At 38.6% G+C, this 20,060-nt stretch overlaps 1 protein-coding gene across 2 annotated transcripts in view; it reads right to left on the bottom strand.

Moving 5' to 3' along the window:
• LOC109431042 (serum response factor homolog) overlaps positions 1–20,060 on the bottom strand; it is a 536,938-nt gene that overhangs the window by 65,073 nt on the left and 451,805 nt on the right. The window contains exon 3 of one of the 2 annotated variants that reach the window (XM_062842472.1): positions 260–286. The exons of the other annotated variant lie outside the window; for it this stretch is intronic. Coding sequence (XP_062698456.1) covers positions 275–286 — 12 coding nt within the window. The 3' untranslated portion in view covers positions 260–274. Of the gene's footprint in view, positions 1–259; positions 287–20,060 lie in introns of those variants that run through there. 2 annotated transcript variants of the gene reach the window in all.

A 20,060-nucleotide genomic window follows, 5' to 3' on the forward strand; every position in this document is an offset into this window, starting at 1 on the left:
AAAATCATATTTAGATCAAAATAAAAAAATTGGGTATTAGAGGGTTAAAAAAATATTTCCATGCCTCATGGCTTGCAATCAAAAAAGCTCAGAATCGCATATTTTGCCCTATAAATTGAGGTGTACCTCAAAATTGTGAAGTGCTGGAGCAAATCTGAGCCCGGATTCTGATTCAGCAACCCAAAATCTATCAGATCACTGCCAGAGAATTCCCGAAAGCCAACTTCTCTATAAGATCTGATCTGTCAAAACAGATTGTAACTGGCTATTCCATTTAGTGACTTACCTGTAAAGAAAAGAGAATGAAATGCGTTAGCAAGTTATGTAACGGAATATATTATAGAAAATATATAGATATGAAATTAGTTAACAATGATGCAATAAATTTGTTCATATGAATTAAAAATGCATAATAGACCTGTTCACTTTGAAACTTTTTTTTCTCAGATTCTCCGTGACACATCAAATTATCAATCCACATGCAAAAACAAGTCTTCAGTCCAAAATTGAGCCAAATTGATAAAGATTTAAAGGTGTATCAAATCGATTTTATGTTTGTTTTACCGGTTTCACAGAAATTTACTCATAAATCCAGAAAATTGCTCCGAAAGGGTGCCAAAAATACCATTAGGATATAGTTAGTACAATACTCTACAACTTTGCCGAAGATACTACGGTGTTTAGATTGCTTATTTCGAAGTTACACCTCGTCCTTTTTTTACGTCCATGCATGGCTAAGCGACAAATAATTCTACCGCCAGGACAATGAGCAAACTCAACATTTTTATTTTTTTTTAAACATTTCCGTGATTAGGAGAAGTGTACAAAAATATAAAAATGTCAATTTTAATTATTATTTTGGCAGTAGAATTTTATTTCGCTAAGCCAATAGTGGACGTATAACGAGGTTTAGGTGTATTCAATAATTTTAGTTGAAAAATCACGAAAAAACACGATATTTTTATGATTTTACATATAAAAGTCATGTAATTTTACATTATTTTACGTGACTAAATTAATTAGCTATTTCTCCTTTGTGTAACGAACATTTCGTCTATACATCGTTTTTTGTGCAGGAATTCGTTTTCAATGACTAATTATCAAAAGTATGTCACGTTGATACTAAAAATCTCGTAGAGTTGCCAGCACGAATTAAAACAAAGTTACCCATGATTAAGACGTCATGCCATCGTATTCTAATGTCTTTTGATTTAAGTATCGGAAATGGTGCAGATGATAAGGCTCGAGCCTGCGGATCAGAAGGTCCCAGGTTCAAGCTCAAATACATAATAATTTTTTTTTCTTTTTTTGTAGATGAATCTGCCATGACTTACACGCAATCTCCCAAATAATGATGATCGGGACTTGCCAATTAAGCCCATTCCAGGACAAGCTAGATATTTAGTTTACTTGTTGACAAGAAATCGTGTCGACGAGATCAGCTGGACGAAATATTAGACATCTGTTTGATACCGATTAATTTAGCTAAAACAATTCAATACGATGATGGAACTGCTTCTGGATGCAAAATTTATCATACAACTGTGGAGATTACTTGCATCTATCTAGCCACAAGCAATACGATAAAGGGAAACTACTTCATTCTTACTATACACTCTACGGTTTCGAAACAAGGCTATGATGCCAAATTGCAATGAGATGCAGAGCGTAGTCTCATTAACTTATAGCTGGATCGAGACGCAAAAATCCTATTCCAGGGCTCGAACATTGAATCTTCGAATCGACAGTCTCATGCTCAACCATTTACACCAAATAGAAACTGATGCAGATGCGACAAAGAAATGTAATGACGTTTTAATCATGGGTAACTTTGTTTAATTTTGTGCTGGCAACTCTATGCGATTTTTAGTGTCAACGTTACATACTTTTGATAATTAGTCAATGAAAACGAATTCCTACACTAAAATGATGTATGGACGAAATGTTCGTAACATATAGGAGCAATAGCTCATTAAATTAGTCACCTAAAACTATATAAATTTACATGACTTTTACATGAAAAACCGTAAAAAAATTGTATTTTTTCGCGATTTTTTAACGAAAATTGTTGAATAACTTTGAAATTAGCCATTTAAACAACGTAGTGTCTTCGGCAAAGTTGTAGAGTATTGTTCCAACTATATTTAAACGGTGTTTTCGGTACCTTTTCGGTGCAATTTTCTGGATATTGGAGTACATTTTCGTGAAAATGCTCGAAAAAACACAAAATCGATTTGATACACCTCTAAACCTTTATCAATTTGGCTCATTTTTGGACTGAAGACTTGTTTTTGCATGTGGATTGATAATTTGATGTGACACGGGTAGGTCAAAAAAAGTGAACAGGTCTAATGCATAACTATATATGGTTTAATTTAGCACAAAACAAAAGAATACGCACGCAATGTATTGTTCAAGGTACAAAATACGATCAGCGTTATCTACCCTCTAGAGGATGATTTTTAGGAACAGAGTTGCTTCGCGCTAAAAATAAGAGTCATACTAGTCCTGTTCAATCAAGTAGGTTGAACATTGTTGAAGTCGCTGCATTCTGGTCTTATCCATTTGTTGACGAGTAGGTAAGAGCAGGATGCAGCAATTAACAATGTTCAACCTGGTTCATTGAACAGGACTACTCTATAATTGCAGTTTCCTATACCTACATTGAGTTCAAAGCTCGCAATCAAAGGCATCGGATTTCATAATTTTGCATTTAATAGGTTTATTTCTGCCATCCAGTGATTAAACTTCTTCAAGCGTTCAAAGAAACATTAAAAAATGAAGACATTGTCCAACGATACCGCCGAGCACTCCACTCAAAAACACAAAAATTCATTGAGCGAGCTAATGAGATTAGCACGCTCCTAATATGGCTGCCCCATGAGAGTGGAGAGGGATTAAAGACCGGTAGTCAATAATCAAGTCGGTTGGGGCGATTGGCAATTTGTTTGTTGGTGAAATCCAATCCTCCATCCTGAGCCGAAGACTCGAAGCATCCCAGAAGAATGATGATGACTCTTGATACAATATACGCCACAAGCTCTAGCTCCGTCATGATCAGGTAGGCTGGTAAAGATGCAACGTGGCGAATCTTCTCGCCTGTCCCATTCGATCGAGGGGGAGATCTTCGAACGAATCACCAGCAACGGGTTGGCTGTCACCCGGATCAACTCTTTCAGTTTAGCAGCCAGACACTGAGGAGGTGTAATTTTCATGTCAATCACAATTTTGCAACTACATATTCTATCACATTGCTGGCCGTGCCGGGCCACTCGAATGACAGCCAGGGGTTGGGTGTCGCGATCCTGCTGTACCCCTCTTGGTCGCTTCTCAACCACCGGATTGGCCTACCACCAACACACCATCGGCCTGGTGCGCGGTTCCGATCGTCGCACACAGGAATAAAACGCCTTAACCCTCGAGCGATCGCGCTGTTGTATTTTGTACAACACGTTGAAAAAATCTCGGTTTTTGTACTCAGCAGTAGCGTGGTGCTGACGCAGGTAGTCAACCGCGCGAGTTACGGAAGGTTAAATTTACGATTAATATTATATCTTTTTCTATCATTCATGCATTTCTATTTTACTATACCATTTTCCTTGATTTCATCTTTTATTTTCTATCTTCTATAATCTTTAACGAAGTAAAGCGTTCTTTTATTTACTATGCTCACTGGAATCGAGCTCACACACTTTGGTCTTTTTTCGGAGTTTCTCCGCTAACTGAGTTTTGTGAATCAATCACCAGCTTACAATTTTGACCTTCTACATGATTCAACTATCCCTTGGTGCACCTTCGCCAACACATCCAGCATGTGGCGCTGCGCAGGCAGGGAGTTTGGCGAATCGATAGAAATTGATTCCCGGACATGCGGTCGGTGGTTGGTTCCGTTGTTGTTGATGCTGCTTCTGCTGCTATGTACGTTGCGTTGGAGATGGAACTTCAAGGTGACGAAGAAGCCCGGGGCAGCAATGATTGGAATGTCTGGTGGAGGTGGACAAGTGGACGGTGGGACGAGGACAGAAATCTTAGACAACGTATGGAACAAATGATTTTGACACCTAAATAGACTTCTTAAATTAAGCGTTGTTGGCTGACGTTGCTGTCGTCATACGGTGGACAAAGCTGTGGTAGTTGAAGGCGGACAAATGGCAATATGAAAAAAATGTGAAGATGGAAAGAAGCAACACTTATACCTCTGGGCCATCCACTTGACATCGGTGGCTGGTTACGATATGGTTATGCGAAGCTCGAAAGAAGCGCTATTTACCTATAATGTTCTGCATTACCTAATTTATTTTCAATCCAATTACGCAATATTTGGCCAACAAAACTAATTAAAAAATACAAAAATATAATACGAATCTTAATCGAATTTTAAACGATAATCAATTTTCACATATTTGGTAATTGATCTAAGGTGTGATTCTTCCAGCAGGTAGAATTAAAGCACTAGACTTCGTCTTCAAAATTTCTGCTCTTATCTTCGTCACTTCAAACATGAAGACTAGAGCAAAAATTTGTGATTTTTCAAGAAATTCTGTTATTTTTGCAAACTTTCCTCTGGGATTTCCAGGATTTCTTTTAGGATACCTCAATAAGTTTCTTTCTTTAAGAAATTCTTTCTGGGATTTGTCCTTAAATTTCTTCAAGAGTTTCTTTATAGATTCTTTCGAGAATTAGTTTTAGGATACCTGCGAGTTTTTTTTTTCTGGGATTTTTCCAAGAACTCCTTCTAGAATGCTTTTAGAATTCTTCTGAATTCTTCTGAGATTTCTTCTGGAAACGGAACCTCTGGATTACCTCCTGATTTTTTCAATTGCACTTGGAGTTTGCTCAACGATACTTGAAGCAGTTCCTTCTGTAATTACTCCAGTAGTTCCATGTAGTATTCTTCCCGGACTTCGCTGTAGGATTAATCAAGGAATTTCTTCAGGGTTTATTAGGTGAATTTCTGGGATTCTTCCAGGAGTTCGACTTTAGATTACTCTGTAAACGTTCGAGATTCCCATTTGTTTCCTTTTTGAATTCCTTCATCAGGTTCCTCTACAATTGATTCAGAATTTTCTTTTTAAACTCCGAATTTCTCTATGATACCTCTAAGTGTTCCTTCAGAAGTTCCTGTATGGATTCTGAGATTTCTTCAAGAATTCAACCAGAATTTCTTTCTGGGATTCCACCAGAAATTTTCTTCAGGAAGAACTCTAGGAGAAATTTCTGGAGGAATCCCGGTGGAAATTCTTTGAGGAATCCCGGGCAAATCTTGGGAATTCCAGGGCAATCCCGGTGAGATTCCCTGAAGTGATCCCGGTAGGAACTCCTAAAGCAATCCCAGAAATGAATGCCTGGGAAATAACGGATAGACTTCCTGGAAGAATCGCAGATTAAATTCTTGGAAGAATTCTAGGAGGAATTCTTCGAGGAATCTCCGATAGAAATTCCGATGCAATTTTAGAGGAGTTGCTGCAGAATTTTTAGCAAAAAAATGCTTGGAGGAATTTCGGATAGAATTCCTTGAGAAAAAATTCTAGGGGGAATGCTTGATAGAATTTCTGGATATTTCCCAGATGGATTTTCTAGAGGAATCCAAGAAGGGAATCCTGAAGGAATCCCCGTAGCGACTCCTGGAAGATTACCAGATGGATTTCCTGGAGGAATCCCCGGATGAATTCCAGGTAGAATCTCTGAAGGAATTCCTGGAGGAATCCCTAATAGAATTACTAGAAGAATCTCGGCAGGAATTTCTGGAGGAATCTTGGTGGGGATTCTTGGAGAAATTCCAGCACGGATTACTCAAAGTATCCCAGAAGTGATTCCTGAAGAAATCTCCGAAGGAGTTTCTTGAAAAAACCTTTGGAAGAATTCCTGAAGGACTCCCTGGAAGAATTGCGGGAGATTTCTAGAGGATTTCCTGAATAAGTTTTGGAGGAATTTCAGAAGGAATGCTTGTAGCAACTCCAGGAAGGAGTTCCTGGGGTAATAACAGATAGAAATTCCACCAGAAGAAATGCAATTACCGGAGGAATTCTCGAAGGAATTTTTGGAGGAATCTCCGAAGAAATTCCGAAATCGATTTCGAAGAAATTGCTGCAGGAGTTTTGAAAAAAAAAGATTGGAGGATTTTCAGGTAGATTTTTTGAGAAATTCCAGAAATTATTCTTGGAAAAATACTAAATGAAATCTCCTGGAGGAATCCAACAGAAGAGATTTTTGAAAGAATACCCGAAGCTATTCCTGGAAGAATTCCAGGAGAAATACAAAAGGGATTTCCTGGTGGAATCCCAGGAGGAATTTCCGGAGGAATCCCAGAAGGAATTCCTGGAGGAATCCACGAAGAAATTCCTGGAAATATTCCCGAAACAATTCCTGGAAATATTTCCGAAGAATTCTGGAGGAATTTTAGTAAAAATGCTTCGAGTAATCCTAGATAGAATTCCTGGTGAAATTCCAGATAGAATTCTTTGCGGAATCTTAGATGGAATTCCTGGATTCTCCGAAGGAGTTCACGGGGAAAAAATTAAGGGATACCTGCAATAGTTTTAGAAAAAAAATGCTTCAAGAAATTTCAGGTGGAATTGCTAGAGGAACCCAAGAAAGAAAGGAAAAATCCCTGGAGGAAATCCAGGTGCAATTCTCGGAGGAATACCAGATAGAACTCGTGGAGCTATGTATCCTAGATAGATTACTTGTAGAAATCCCAGAAGGGATTACTGAAATTGTCCCAGAAGTGATTCCTGAAGGAATTCCTGGAGAAATCCCCAGAAGAATTCCTTGAGGAATCTCCGAAGAAATTCCTAGAAGAAATCCCGAAGGAATTTCTTGGGTGTAGGGGGGGCTTTGTCCGAAAGAGATTCCGAAAAAAATTTGGAGAAGTTTCAGAAGGAATGCTTGTAGTAAACCCAGCTGGAGTTCCTGAGGGAATCACAGAAGAAATTCCTGAAAGTATCCCAGAAGGAGGGATTCCTGAAGAAATGGTGAGTATTCCTAGAGGAATCCCCTAAGGAATATCAAGGAGATAACCTAGTAGAAGTACCTGGAGGAATTCCAGAATTCTTGAGAAAATACTAGAAGTAATCCCAGAAGAAATATCAGCAAAAATCGGAGGAATTTCAGAAGGAATGCCTGAAGGAATTCTAGGAAGGATTTCTTGGGTCATTCCTGCAATTATAAGATGATTAGACCGGTTGTCCCCTAAGGGCACAAAACATGGACCCTACGTGCAGAGAACCAACGCGCTTTTGAAGTTTTCGAACGGAAGGTGTTGCGTACCATCTACGGCGGAGTGCGGATGGAAGACGGGACTTGGAGAAGGTGAATGAACCACGAGCTGCATCAGCTGCTGCGAGAACCAACCATCGTCCACACTGTGAAAACCGGGAGGCTACGGTAGGCGGGTCACGTCATCACGATGTCGGATAGCAACCCGGCTAAAATGGTTCTCGAGAGTCATCCGACCGGTACAAGAAGATGGTGGTGCGTAGCGAGCTAGATGGGTCGATCAGGTGGAGCACGATCTGCGGACCCTTCGCAGAGTGCAGAACTGGAGGCACAAAGCCATGGACCGAGGAGAATGGAGACGGCTACTATGTACAGCAGAGGCCACTCAGACTTTGGCCTGAGCGGTAAGGTAAGTATAATTCCTGCCTAGAATGCCTAGAGGTCAAAAGAAAGAAAAAAAAAACAAATATGTTAAACAAATTCAGAAGTAGAAACAATATTAAAAAAAGTATTTTTTTTTTTTGAGAATATTCATAAAAAAGTCACTTTTTAAAAATTGCCCTGGTGAGCCCTGATTTTTTAGAAAATCGAAACGTTCTACAAAAATGCTGCAAATATGCATATCTTTCATGTTCTGGTTGAGCACCTTGACTGTTCGAACATCGATTTTTTTTTTTTTGGGACAGCCTGTGTCCCCGTATACCTACAACCTACAAAAATACCTTTGAGATTTATCTATGTTTTGTGCCCTCACACGTGCAAAAAATGTGATATTGAGAAACATCTCCAGGGATTCTATTAAGAATCCCTCCAATACGAAAAAAAAAATGATTCTTTTAGAAATTCGTATCGGGATTTCTCCAAAAATTTATTTAAGAAATACCCGAATAAAAAAATGTTCCAGAGATTCATTCGGAAATTTTCGTCAGGAATTTGGAATTCATTTTTTTTATTTCTGGGGATTCTTTATTGAGAAATTTTGCTAAGAAGATTATTTTATTAAATCTTGCATGGCTTGCTTCAGAAAGTTCATTATGAATTGAAAATGGATTAATTGAAAATTCTACAGAGATGCCCCCAAAACTTTTTCGAATTATCCGGAAATTCCACCACAACTTCTTAAAAATAAATCTGATAGGCATTTTTTTTCAATTATTCCTCCAGAAAATCTTTCTGGAGATTTTTTAGAAATAAAATCCACGAATGAGTTTGGAGATTTCTACGAGAATTCTTCCAGGGATTACTTAAAAAAATCATAGTTTCCTTTCGAATTTTACCAAAATTTTTTTTAGAGATTACCACAGAAATAATCTAAGAAAATCTCCCAAGAAAACTTCCCAAACGGTTTCTACGGATTACTTTTGATTTTTTAAAGTCTTGATTGGTTCAGAAGTTTCTTTAGAATTTGATTAAGAATTTTCTCTAGAGGATTCTTAATCCTAATACAGGTATTCTTCGGTATAACGTACCCTCGATATAGCGTACCCTCGATATAGCAAATTCGATATAACGTACATTTTGCTACGATATAACGTACACCGTTGAAAAATTTCATTTTTTTCCAGTAATAACCACCAGATAATCTACGAAATCACTCAAATCAATGCTGTGTTGCAGCATTAGCCTTGTTACCAAAAATTAGCGCAATTTGGGGAAAATTTTTGTGTACGTTATATCGAAGCAAAATGTACGTTATATCGAAGCACAAAAAACGAAATGAGTTTTTCGTGAAATCCCATGTTTTTCATTATTGTTTTTGTGAATTTCACCGAAATCATTGTTTGGGGTTAATTTAACGTCGAATACATCAATACTAGCATAAAAAATATAAAAAAATTGTCTGCTTCGATATAACGTACACTTCGATATAATGTAGAAAGAGAAAATTTTTTTGTACGTTATATCGAAGAGTACCTGTAATAAATATTTCTTTAAAATTTCCTCACGAAAAGCTCCCATGGGTTTGTTCAGAAATTCCTCCATGAAATCTTTCGGAAACCAGTACGTGACTTTTTTAAGAAAATTATCCACGGTTTCCTTCAAAAAAAAAACCAGATTAATCCACCTAGTGGTGATAGTGCCTTTCTCGTCGAATATGTATTCAAGAGCCATAAGCCGAAGTGCTCCTGAATTATGAGAATACTCTAGAACGGAACAAATCTCATTTTCTTCTTTTGTCACAGTGCTCGTAGACTTATCAATGGGGGAGTAGAGTTGATAAATAATTAATGTATTTGATGAAATAAATACATAAACAATTGAGCAAATCCACTTAACTCATCAGATTTAGTAATAAATTTTCTGGAGGACTGTAATTTCACTTTAGAATTTAAAGTGAAATAAGGGGGATTAGGGGCATAATGAACACCCTAAGCAAATGAGTACGTTAGGCCTGTATAACAGAGAAAACCTTAACACATTATCAGTTGGCTTACAACTTTAGTTTGTTTCCTACGTATTTCAATCATTTACGGCAAGTAGAATGTCTTTATTGTGAAGAAATAATGAACTGTAAATCGTGTTTTTTTTTGGGGCTGGTAGAGAACGTACGGGACAAAATGGACACCCATCGGGGCATAATGGACACCCCTGCATATTTTATGCTAATTCTTTGATTACATCGATCAGTTAAGTAATTTGCCCACGGAGATCGATACCACAGCTGAAATACTCCATTATAGACGAGTTTACATAACATAAAAGTTAATTAAATAAACTTTAGGCTAAAATAATCCAATTGATTTTTTTCCAAACACTCTTAAACGCCTTACAGCATGCAATGCGCGTACATCCATTCGTAATTGCCAGTGTTCATTTCGTCCCAAATCGACTACAACATTGAAATTTCTATGTTAAGTAAATTCTAATCACAAATAAAATACTTTATCCATTGCTAAATCTACGTATACATGCAGAAAAGGTAGCATTTCACTTGTTTTTATGGTGGACACCCGAGCAGAGGAAAAAAGCTCTATAATAGCATATTTTGATATGGAGAACAAAAAGTGATATTTGTTTGATTGAGATAAGAGGTAAAAGTACTGAAAATAATATCTCAATTTTACTCCTGGAACATCATCATCATAGCACATTTAGCTCTTGGTAAGATCTAACCAATAGCAGTGAGCTATTTAATTGATCTTCAAATATCATATTTTGCTATTGGTTAGATGGTTCAAGAACAAATTATTGCTTTTATTTTCAGTACTTTTACCTCTTATCTCAAACAAATCAATATCACATTTTGATCGTTAGTACTTGAACTCTGCCCGGGGCACACTCAAACACTCGTTATACCTTGTTTGCTGCTGCGTTGAAATTATAAGAATTTCACCATATGAAAACATGTTCCATTTCAATGATATTTAGGTTATTTTGAATGGTACTTTTGAAAAATAGAACGATTACTTTTTCCTTTATGCTTATGCATTAAAAGTTTAGCATAAAAGTCAACGGTTTCGGCAAAAATAGGGGTGTCCATTTCACCCCGGGTGTCCATTATGCCCCGATCTCCCCTATTTATTTGTGCCCTTCCTCAAAATGATGAATTCCGAATAAAATTTTCAAAGGGGGGGAAAATCGAAATTTGTGTGAGCCTTATTCAGAAAAGCAACAATTATATCAAAGCCATAATCGAATTTGAAAACTTATTGATGGCTCATATTCTGAAGTTATGTATTATGTTAAACGTATAAGCTGAGCTGAAAAAAATCAAACCTCTCAGTTGATTGTTTGACCACCTTCACTAGCACTGGATGCCGATCATTATCACGATAGTTTTTATTATCATTGGTTATAAGATGGTTGAAAGTAAAATTTGACAAAAAAAGTGCAAGCTATTGAAATTTCTTATAACAAAACCCATTCAAATTTCAACCATGTTACAGAGCGTGAGGGCTAAACCAGTTGCGTCAAAATTGTGCGTAGTAATTTCAACCGCAAAGGGGTATTGATGCTATAAAATTAAAATTTCCCCATACAACGTTGCTTCGTCCTACTGTATAATTACGTCTCAGGAATCTAAAATGGTGTGATTTGACTAGATTGCTTTAATTTATATTAAGATTTCATTCTTTTACACATATTTATCGCTTGCATTGATTTTGTTCACCATCGTAATTTCAGCGATGCATCCAATCCTGATTCTGCAACACTGCTGGTAATCTTAGGTGTGGTCAGAGACTATTTTCATGCTGCTTGTTTATCTGGTTATCCAACATTTTCGATGATTTGATGTTTCATATGCATGGATTTGGTTCGCTTTTTCAACTGGCCACTTCCGGCGGGACACCTCGAACCGGTTTCGGAACACAACGGGTTCAGATACGGTATTAAACTATTTTCCTGTTTACCGTTCTTCTGGTAATCGAAAAAGCCGCTCTTTGATGTGTCGCATGCATGGGTTTGGTTCACTTTTTTAATTGGCCACTTCCGACGGGACATCTGGAACCGGTTTCGCGTATCTGGTTATCGAAAAAGCCACTCTTTGATGTGTCGCATGCATCGGTTATGTTCAGTTTTATTTTTGGCCACTTCCGGTAGGACACCCGGAACCGGTTCCGGAACACTACCGGTTCAAATATGGTCTGAAACTACTTTCCTGCTTACCATTCAACTGGTTATCGAAAAAGCCGCTCTTTGATGTGTCGCATGAATGGGTTATGTTCAGTTTTATATTTGGCCACTTCCGGCAGGACACCCGAAACCGGTTCCAGAACACTACCGGTTCAGATATGGTCTGAGACTATTTTCCTACTTCCCTTTCATCAGATAATCAAAAATGCCGTGGTTTGATGGGTCGCATGCATGGGTTTATTGCATTTTCATATATGGCCCCTCCCTGGGGTACCGATCCGGAACACCTAAATGGCCATAACTCCGGAACGGCTGGACCGATCCGAACCATTTTCAATAGGAAACAATGGGACCACATTCCGCGTCGAATGAACCCTCGGTCGTTAAAATCGGTTGATGTTTACTATCTAAAAGTTAGGTGACCTTTTTTGTACACACACACACACACACATACGCAAAAATTACGTCCATCGTTTTTCGGGATTTCTAGACCCCCCCTCCCCCCTCTGTCACGCAATTTCCCTATACCCAATACACGTACTGTCACACTTTTCTAGACCCCCCCCCTCCCCCAAATGTTGGACGTAATTTTTGAACGTTCCCAAAGGCAAAAAAAATAAAAGTTTAAAGTCTTAGAGATGAACCAGCCACGGGCTGAAAGTCTCTTTAATAAAGATAATAAAAAAAAAAACCTAATTAATCCACCTAGCGGTGATGGTGCCTTTCTCGTGCTTTAAAATATCCTTTCAACAAAACTCGAGCGACATGTTGATGACATTGACATAAATACAAAATGAAAACTGCTTGCTAAATCTATTCAATATGGATACATTTTATATTAGCATAACATCCAATTTTCAGAAAATATAAGACAACGATCCAAAACTCAAACCAAACAAGTGTCATGAAGCCGCAATATTTTGAAACGTCATTTTAGATTTTCCGGTCATCATTTTATGACTCCGGATATCTACCCCTACTAAACTAACCGCCATCTTGAACATTGAGACACCATCTTGGAAGTTCTAGTATTCATTTTTGGACTCTGCACCTAAAATTACATAAAATAGTCGCCGTATTGAATTTTGGCATGTCGTTTATGATTTTCTGATTACCAGTTTTGGACGAAGACCGGCATTCTTCCCCATTCAAACTATAGTCAAATTGCAGACCTTGTGAAACAGCGCACAGCTTGGGTTTTCTGATTACAAATTTTGAATTCTGGACATATTTTCATACAAAATATGCCCCTAATGCAAGAATTAAAAATCCTATAAAAAGGCACTTACTTGAATACTGGGTCATTATATTGGACTTTGGACCGCTATCTTGGATACTCTGGTGGACTCCGAACATATTTCCCATACCAAATACACTTATTTTGCATAGTTTTAGAGCTCAAAATTCCATAAAACAGCCACCATCTTCTGTTGACGCGATCAAATTCTTATTTTTCCATTCAACGTTGACCCATCCTGCTATAATTTTACACCTTAGGAATCTGAAATGGTACGATTTGATGAGATCGCTTTAGTTTTGTCCATATTTTGATCTCATATATGAGAACTTAGACCGATTCGTCACTAATGTTCATACCTAATGTTTATCAGGCCATTAAACAAAGCCACGATTTAATTTTTCACATGAACGTTGGTTCTGCTACACAACAGCTAGTCTCAAATGTAATCTAAGGCTATTTTCTTGCTAACCGTTCATTAGATTATCAAAAAATCTGCGATCTGATGTGTCGTATGTATGGGTTTGGTTCATTTTTATATTTGGTAATTTCCGATGGGATAGCCGGATCTGATTCCATGAGTCATGGACCATGACACTACCGGTTGTCCCAATTATGGTCTGAGAATATTTTATTGCTATTTATTCACCTTTACCTAATCACCGCGATTTGATATATTGCATAAATGGGGTTGCTTCACTTTTACTTCTAACCACTTTCGAAGCCACAGCTGAACCCGCAACACTACCGGGAATCTAATGTGGTCTGACCCTATTTTTCCATCAGGTTGTCGATAAGTCGTGATCAGTCTTGTTAGAGATCACAGTCATTTGGATCTTTTGGTCGATATTCGGCCTCCTTTGTCTCCGACATTCGCAACACAAGCAATCAAACTACTGTTCGAAACAAAAATGTCAAACGAATGCACTTCACCACGATAGCGGCTTCGGAAGACGGTTCGGCTTTTGTTATTCTTGTCTTCTTCCATAACAAGAGCTATGTTGCCCATGTGTGTCGTATTCAATGCAACATGCAATAATAAACTAATATTAACATTCATAATCGGAATTGGCTGAAAATCTATGCGTAAAGCTAGAATTAGACACATGTCATCGTGTCAGATGACATTGATTTGACCCTTTCTTATGTTTATTGATCTTCGTTCTACTGCTCGTGTTGTGTGTAGGTAAGAGGTAACGATAGCGCACGAATGTAACATAGCCGACTGACACCCGACTGCGGCAACGAAATGAAGGTAGTAAAAAGTGTCGAATGTTTACAAGACTGGTCGTGATTTGATGTACCGCATCCATGGATTAGGTTAAATTTTACATTTTACTACCCGGATCTGATTCCGGGTAACTACCGGCTGAACCAAATAAGGTCTAACATTATTGTCTTGTTAACTGCTCATCGGTTAACCAAAAACGCTGCAAATTGAAGGTGTCACATGCAGGGTTTGACAATTTCGACGGGACTCTCGGAACCAATTCCGGAACACTACCAGTTGTCTTTAGTGTGACGTAAGGCTATTTTATAGCTAACTGTTCATCAGGCTATCGCAAAAGCCACGATTTGATGTGTCACATGCCTGGATTTCGTTTACTTTTACATTTGGCCTCTTCCGGCCACTCAAAACCGATTCCGAAACATTTGCTGGCCGTTCATTAGGTAATCTAAAAAGCCGCTATTTGATGTGACGCATGTACGGGTTTGTTTCTCTTTCAGATTTAACCACTTCGGCGGGAACCCCGGAAGGGGTTCCGGAACACTACCGGTTCAGATATGGTCTGAGATGGTTTTCCTGCTCATTGTCCATCAGGTCATCGAAAATGCCGTGGTTTGATGTGTCGCATGTATGGGTTTGGTTCAATTGTCTATTTGGCCACTTCCAGCGGGACGCCTAGAACCGGTTCCGGAACACTACCGGTTCAGATATGGTCTGAGATGATTTTCCTGCTCATTATCCATCAGGTCAACGAAAATGCCGTGGTTTGATGTGCCGCATGCATGGGTTTGGTTCAATTGTCTATTTGGCCACTTCCAGCGGGACGCCTAGAACCGGTTCCGGAACACTACCGGTTCAGATATGGTCTGAGATGGTTTTCCTGCTCATTATCCATCAGGTCATCGAAAATGCCGTGGTTTGATGTGCCGCATGCATTGGTTTGGTTCAATTGTATATTTGGCCACTCCCAGCGGGACGACTAGAACCGGTTCCGGAACACTACCGGTTCAGATATGGTCTGAGATGGTTTTCCTGCTCATTGTCAATCAGGTCATCGAAAATGCCGTGGTTTGATGTGCCGCATGCATGGGTTCGGTTCAATTGTATATTTGGCCACTTCCAGCGGGACGACTAGAACCGGTTCCGGAACACTACCGGTTCAGATATGGTCTGAGATGATTTTACTTCTCATTGTCCATCAGGTCGCTACCAGGTGGAGCGTGATCTGGCGAGTGTTGGGCGTGACCGAGGATGGAGAGCTGCAGCTGCAAATCGAGTATTATGGCGGCAAATTGTTGATTCAGTATTATCATGAATTTGATGTGAACTAAATAAATGAAATGAAATGAATGTCCATCAGGTCATCTAAAATGCTGTGGTTTGATGTGTCGCTTGCATGGGTTTGGTACAATTGTATATTTGGCCACTTCCAGCGGGACGCCCAGAACCGGTTCGGGAACACTACCGGTTCAGATATGGTCTTAGACTATTTTTCTGCTTACCGCTCATCAGGTTATCGAAAATGCCGTGGTTTGATGTGTCTCATGCATGGGTTTGGTTCACTTTGATATTTGCCACTTCCGGCGGGACACCCGGAACCGGTTCCGGAACACTACCGGTTCAGATATGGTCTTAGACTATTTTTCTGCTTACCGCTCATCAGGTTATCGAAAATGCCGTGGTTTGATGGGTCGCATGCATGGGTTTGATTCATTTTCATATCTGGCCCCTTCCTGGGGTACCGATCCGGAACACCTAAATGGCCATAACTCCGGAACGGCTGGACCGATTCGAACCATTTTCAATAGGAAACAATGGGACCAGATTCCGCGTCGAATGAACCGTCGCTCGTTAAAATCGGTTGATGTTTACTATCTAAAAATGAGGTGATCTTTTTTGTACACATACACACACACACACACATACATACACACACACACACACACACACACACACACACACACACACACATACATACACACAGACATCATCTCAACTCGTCGAGCTGAGTCGATTGGTATATAACACTTGACCCCTCCGGGGGCTCTATCAAATTTTCGTTTTTGGAGTGAACATATAGCCTTTCGGTACACCTTGGTGTACGAGAAAGGCAAAAAGTTGCCTATCCCAAACATGTTGGCCACCTCCTGTACATCTTCCCTATAGCAAATATTTGCATATTGCATGAGTTTAGTAGAGCTTTTTGGCGATTGCATGGTGTTTGACTCCTATACTCCTAAAACAGACACCATCTTGAATTTTCGGTTACTATCTTGTATATTTTGTCTCGGTTTTTGAACTTTGGGTATCTTCCCCACACCAAATAAACCCATAGGTTTTCGGTTATTTGGCCGAAAGGGTCGTTTGGTTAAATGTCGTTTGGCTGAATCCGGTTTGGCTGAATTCAGATCAATTATTATATTCTTTCTAGTTTTACTACTAGGTAAGGGATTAGCTGGCGTTGAAACTGTGAATATTTTTAGCAGAGATTTTTCCTTCTTTGAATCATAGGCAGTTCTTTCGACTTACATTGATATAGAAAACAGTGGCATGATCACTTAAGCTCATCATTACTTTTTCGGCCAAACGGCATTCAGCCAAATGGCGTTTGGCCAAATGGCGTTTGGCCAAATGACCCGGAACCATGCATGATATTACTCAGCCAACCAGTGATCCTATAAGATTCTGTAGGGTTTTAGTCACCGTCTTATGGTATATTTGTTGATTGTTGATGTTTTTCGGTGTGGCTCTCAGAGCCACACTGGTGACAAGTCAGGCCAAACATTTCAATAGGTCCTATCTGCATTTGAGAGGCTCTCTTTGTTCACTTTTTCTTTCAATTATTGCAATGTAATGGTACACTTTTCAACTACTTTTGCAGTACGAATCAAAAGACGATTGTTTTGACCATCGTTCAATGCAAGGAGACAATCATAATACAAATAAACAGCTGAAATATTAGCGAAAGAGAGGACAACCAAAGAGAGCCGCTCTTCTGCAGATAGGACCTTTAGACATGTTCGGCCTGAAGTGTATCGGTTTATATAAATCTGATGATGGCTGAAGAAGAGTAAGCCGAAACGTTATAAATCGAGGCTTTAGTGTGTAGCAATCACCGAAAAACATCAACAATCAACAAATATGTATATATATATATATATATATATATATATATATATATATATATATATATATATATATATATATATATATATATATATATATATATATATATATATATATATAGATCCTATAAGATGTTGAATAAGATGTTAAAGTGGAGGCAATATGCGTACATTTTACATGCGCCTAAATGAAGGCATGCACGCATATGGCCTCCACTTTATCATCTTATGCAACATCTTATACGATTACTGGTTGTCTGGGTAGAGCCAAAAACTCCTAAAATAGTTGCTATTTTGAATTGTGGGCCGTCATTCTGATTTTTGGCCCTAAGTAATTCAATAACAGGGGCCGAAGAGCTGCGCATTGAAAGAGCCATAAGGCTCGACATGACGGGAGCCAATGGGTTCGGCTGAACTAGGAAACTAACTAACTTTAACAATAAAAACCGAATGGCTCGGTATGATGGGAATCAAAGGACTCGTCGTAATTGAAGAATAACAAATTCGTTGCGGTGCACTTTTCATCTTCCATCAGAAGTTATACTGCATGATAGTGCAGGGAGTTGTAGGTGGTTGGTGAACAACGAGCTCGTTGACTGAGACTGTGACTCGACTCACCGAGCCTTCTATCGAAAATTCGATTTTTGAGTGAACATGTAGCCTTTCAGGACACATTGATGAATGAGAAAAAAATCCTCATTTAACTTTTCTAGGAATTGCAGCAAGGGTTTCTCGAAGAGTTTCTCCGTTTTTTACAGGAAGTATTTAAGAAATTCCTCCTAGAATTTCTTCAAGAATTTAAGTGATTCTTTCGCAAATTCTTCCAATAATTCCTTGAGAAACTCGTTCAGGAATTCCTGCCGAAACTCCTACAAGAAAGTAAAAATAAAATCGTGTTAAGTACTGTTCCTTTTAATCCTACTAAGAATTTGCATCCTTTGACAGATACGTATTTCGACCTCAACTGTAAAGTCGTCTTCAGTGTGTTGTACTTGACTCGAGTGCAAATTCTTAGTGGAATTAAAACGGACAGTACTTAACACGATTTTCTTTTCACTTTCATGTATTCCAATAACAAGCCCAGGTTCATCATCATCCTACAAGAATTTTTTTTGGAAATTGCTACTGCGGCTGCGTTTCCGTTAAAAAATCTCCAGGGATTCCTTTTCGCAGCAATCATTTCAGCAGGAATTTCACAAAAAAATAATGGAAGATTTTTTTAAAGAACTCCTTAAGGTGCGTTTAAGGAAATTCCTGGATGATTGTCTGAAACAGGGGTGCGATATGTACTGGAAAAGAGGTTACTGGCTCTGCATTTCAAATTCTTCAAAAAAAAAAACATTTCTGAAACCATTCCTGAAGAGATGTCTAAATATATTCTAAATAATACCTGCAGCAATACCTGGAGGAACTTCTGCAGAAGCCCCTGAAGCAACTTTAATAAAAATCTCATTCAAATTTTTATAGCAATTTCTAAAGGAATTCCTGAGAGAATATCTGAATGAATGGAGTGAAGTAATATTTACATAAAGTAACCTCTGAAGAAATTTCAACAATAATTTCTGCAAGAGTTAGTGGGGAAATGTCTGAGTTTCAAAAGGAAACTACCCAGACAACCAGGAGTCGCATAACAAACCACGTTGTACATCGTATAAAGTACTATTGTGAGTCACTATCGCATATATGTACGTCTTACTGACAATTTTCATCGCATATGATGTTATTTTTTGAACTTATTACGATGTATCAGGTAAAGTCATACAGTGGTACAAATTCGTTTAAACGCACTTGATTTTTGTACAACAAACTCTACTTAAAGGTGATTTGTGTTTCATTGGTATATGTTTTGGTAGACACTCACCAAATATACTATCTACATGAGTAACCAAGAATTCTTTTCTATTCGTTTTATTTTTATCAGGTAATAACCATAAAATTTCTGGAGGAAAATAAGTTTAAACGCACTTTTTACGTTTAAACCATAATTGTTATTGGTAAATTATTTCATAATTTTAGATATCAATATGCATTTCGACAAGTACTTTAACTAATGATACTTAGGGCCTTATTATCATAAATATTAATATGCAGCAACATAAAGAGAATGTTTTGAGAAGTAAGTGCGTTTAAACGAATTTGTACCACTGTATATGAATACAAATCAACTTTTATAAAGTACTAGCTGTCCCGGCAAACGTCGTACTGCCTGCCTACTGTGTTTTTTGACATGCAGCTCCATAGGGACATCCCCCGCGAAGTCATCTGTATGGGAGGCCCCCGTTTCAGAGACCGGAGAGGTCTCACACCAGGCTAAGAACCTTCCCCGGTCCCAAACTCCCTTGCATACAAAATTTGAAGCCGATTGGTTCAGTAGTTTCCAAATCCATAGCGGTCAGACAGACAGACAGACAGACAGACAGACAGACATACAGACAGACAGACAGACAGACAGACAGACAGACAGACAGACAGACAGACAGACAGACAGACAGACCGTGACACAGCTGAACCCGCAACACTACCGGGAATCTAATGTGGTCTGACCCTATTTTTCCATCAGGTTGTCGATAAGTCGTGATCAGTCTTGTTAGAGATCACAGTCATTTGGATCTTTTGGTCGATATTCGGCCTCCTTTGTCTCCGACATTCGCAACACAAGCAATCAAACTACTGTTCG

This window comes from Aedes albopictus, chromosome 3, assembly GCF_035046485.1.
Source record: "Aedes albopictus strain Foshan chromosome 3, AalbF5, whole genome shotgun sequence".
Taxonomy (NCBI): Eukaryota; Metazoa; Arthropoda; class Insecta; order Diptera; family Culicidae; genus Aedes; species Aedes albopictus.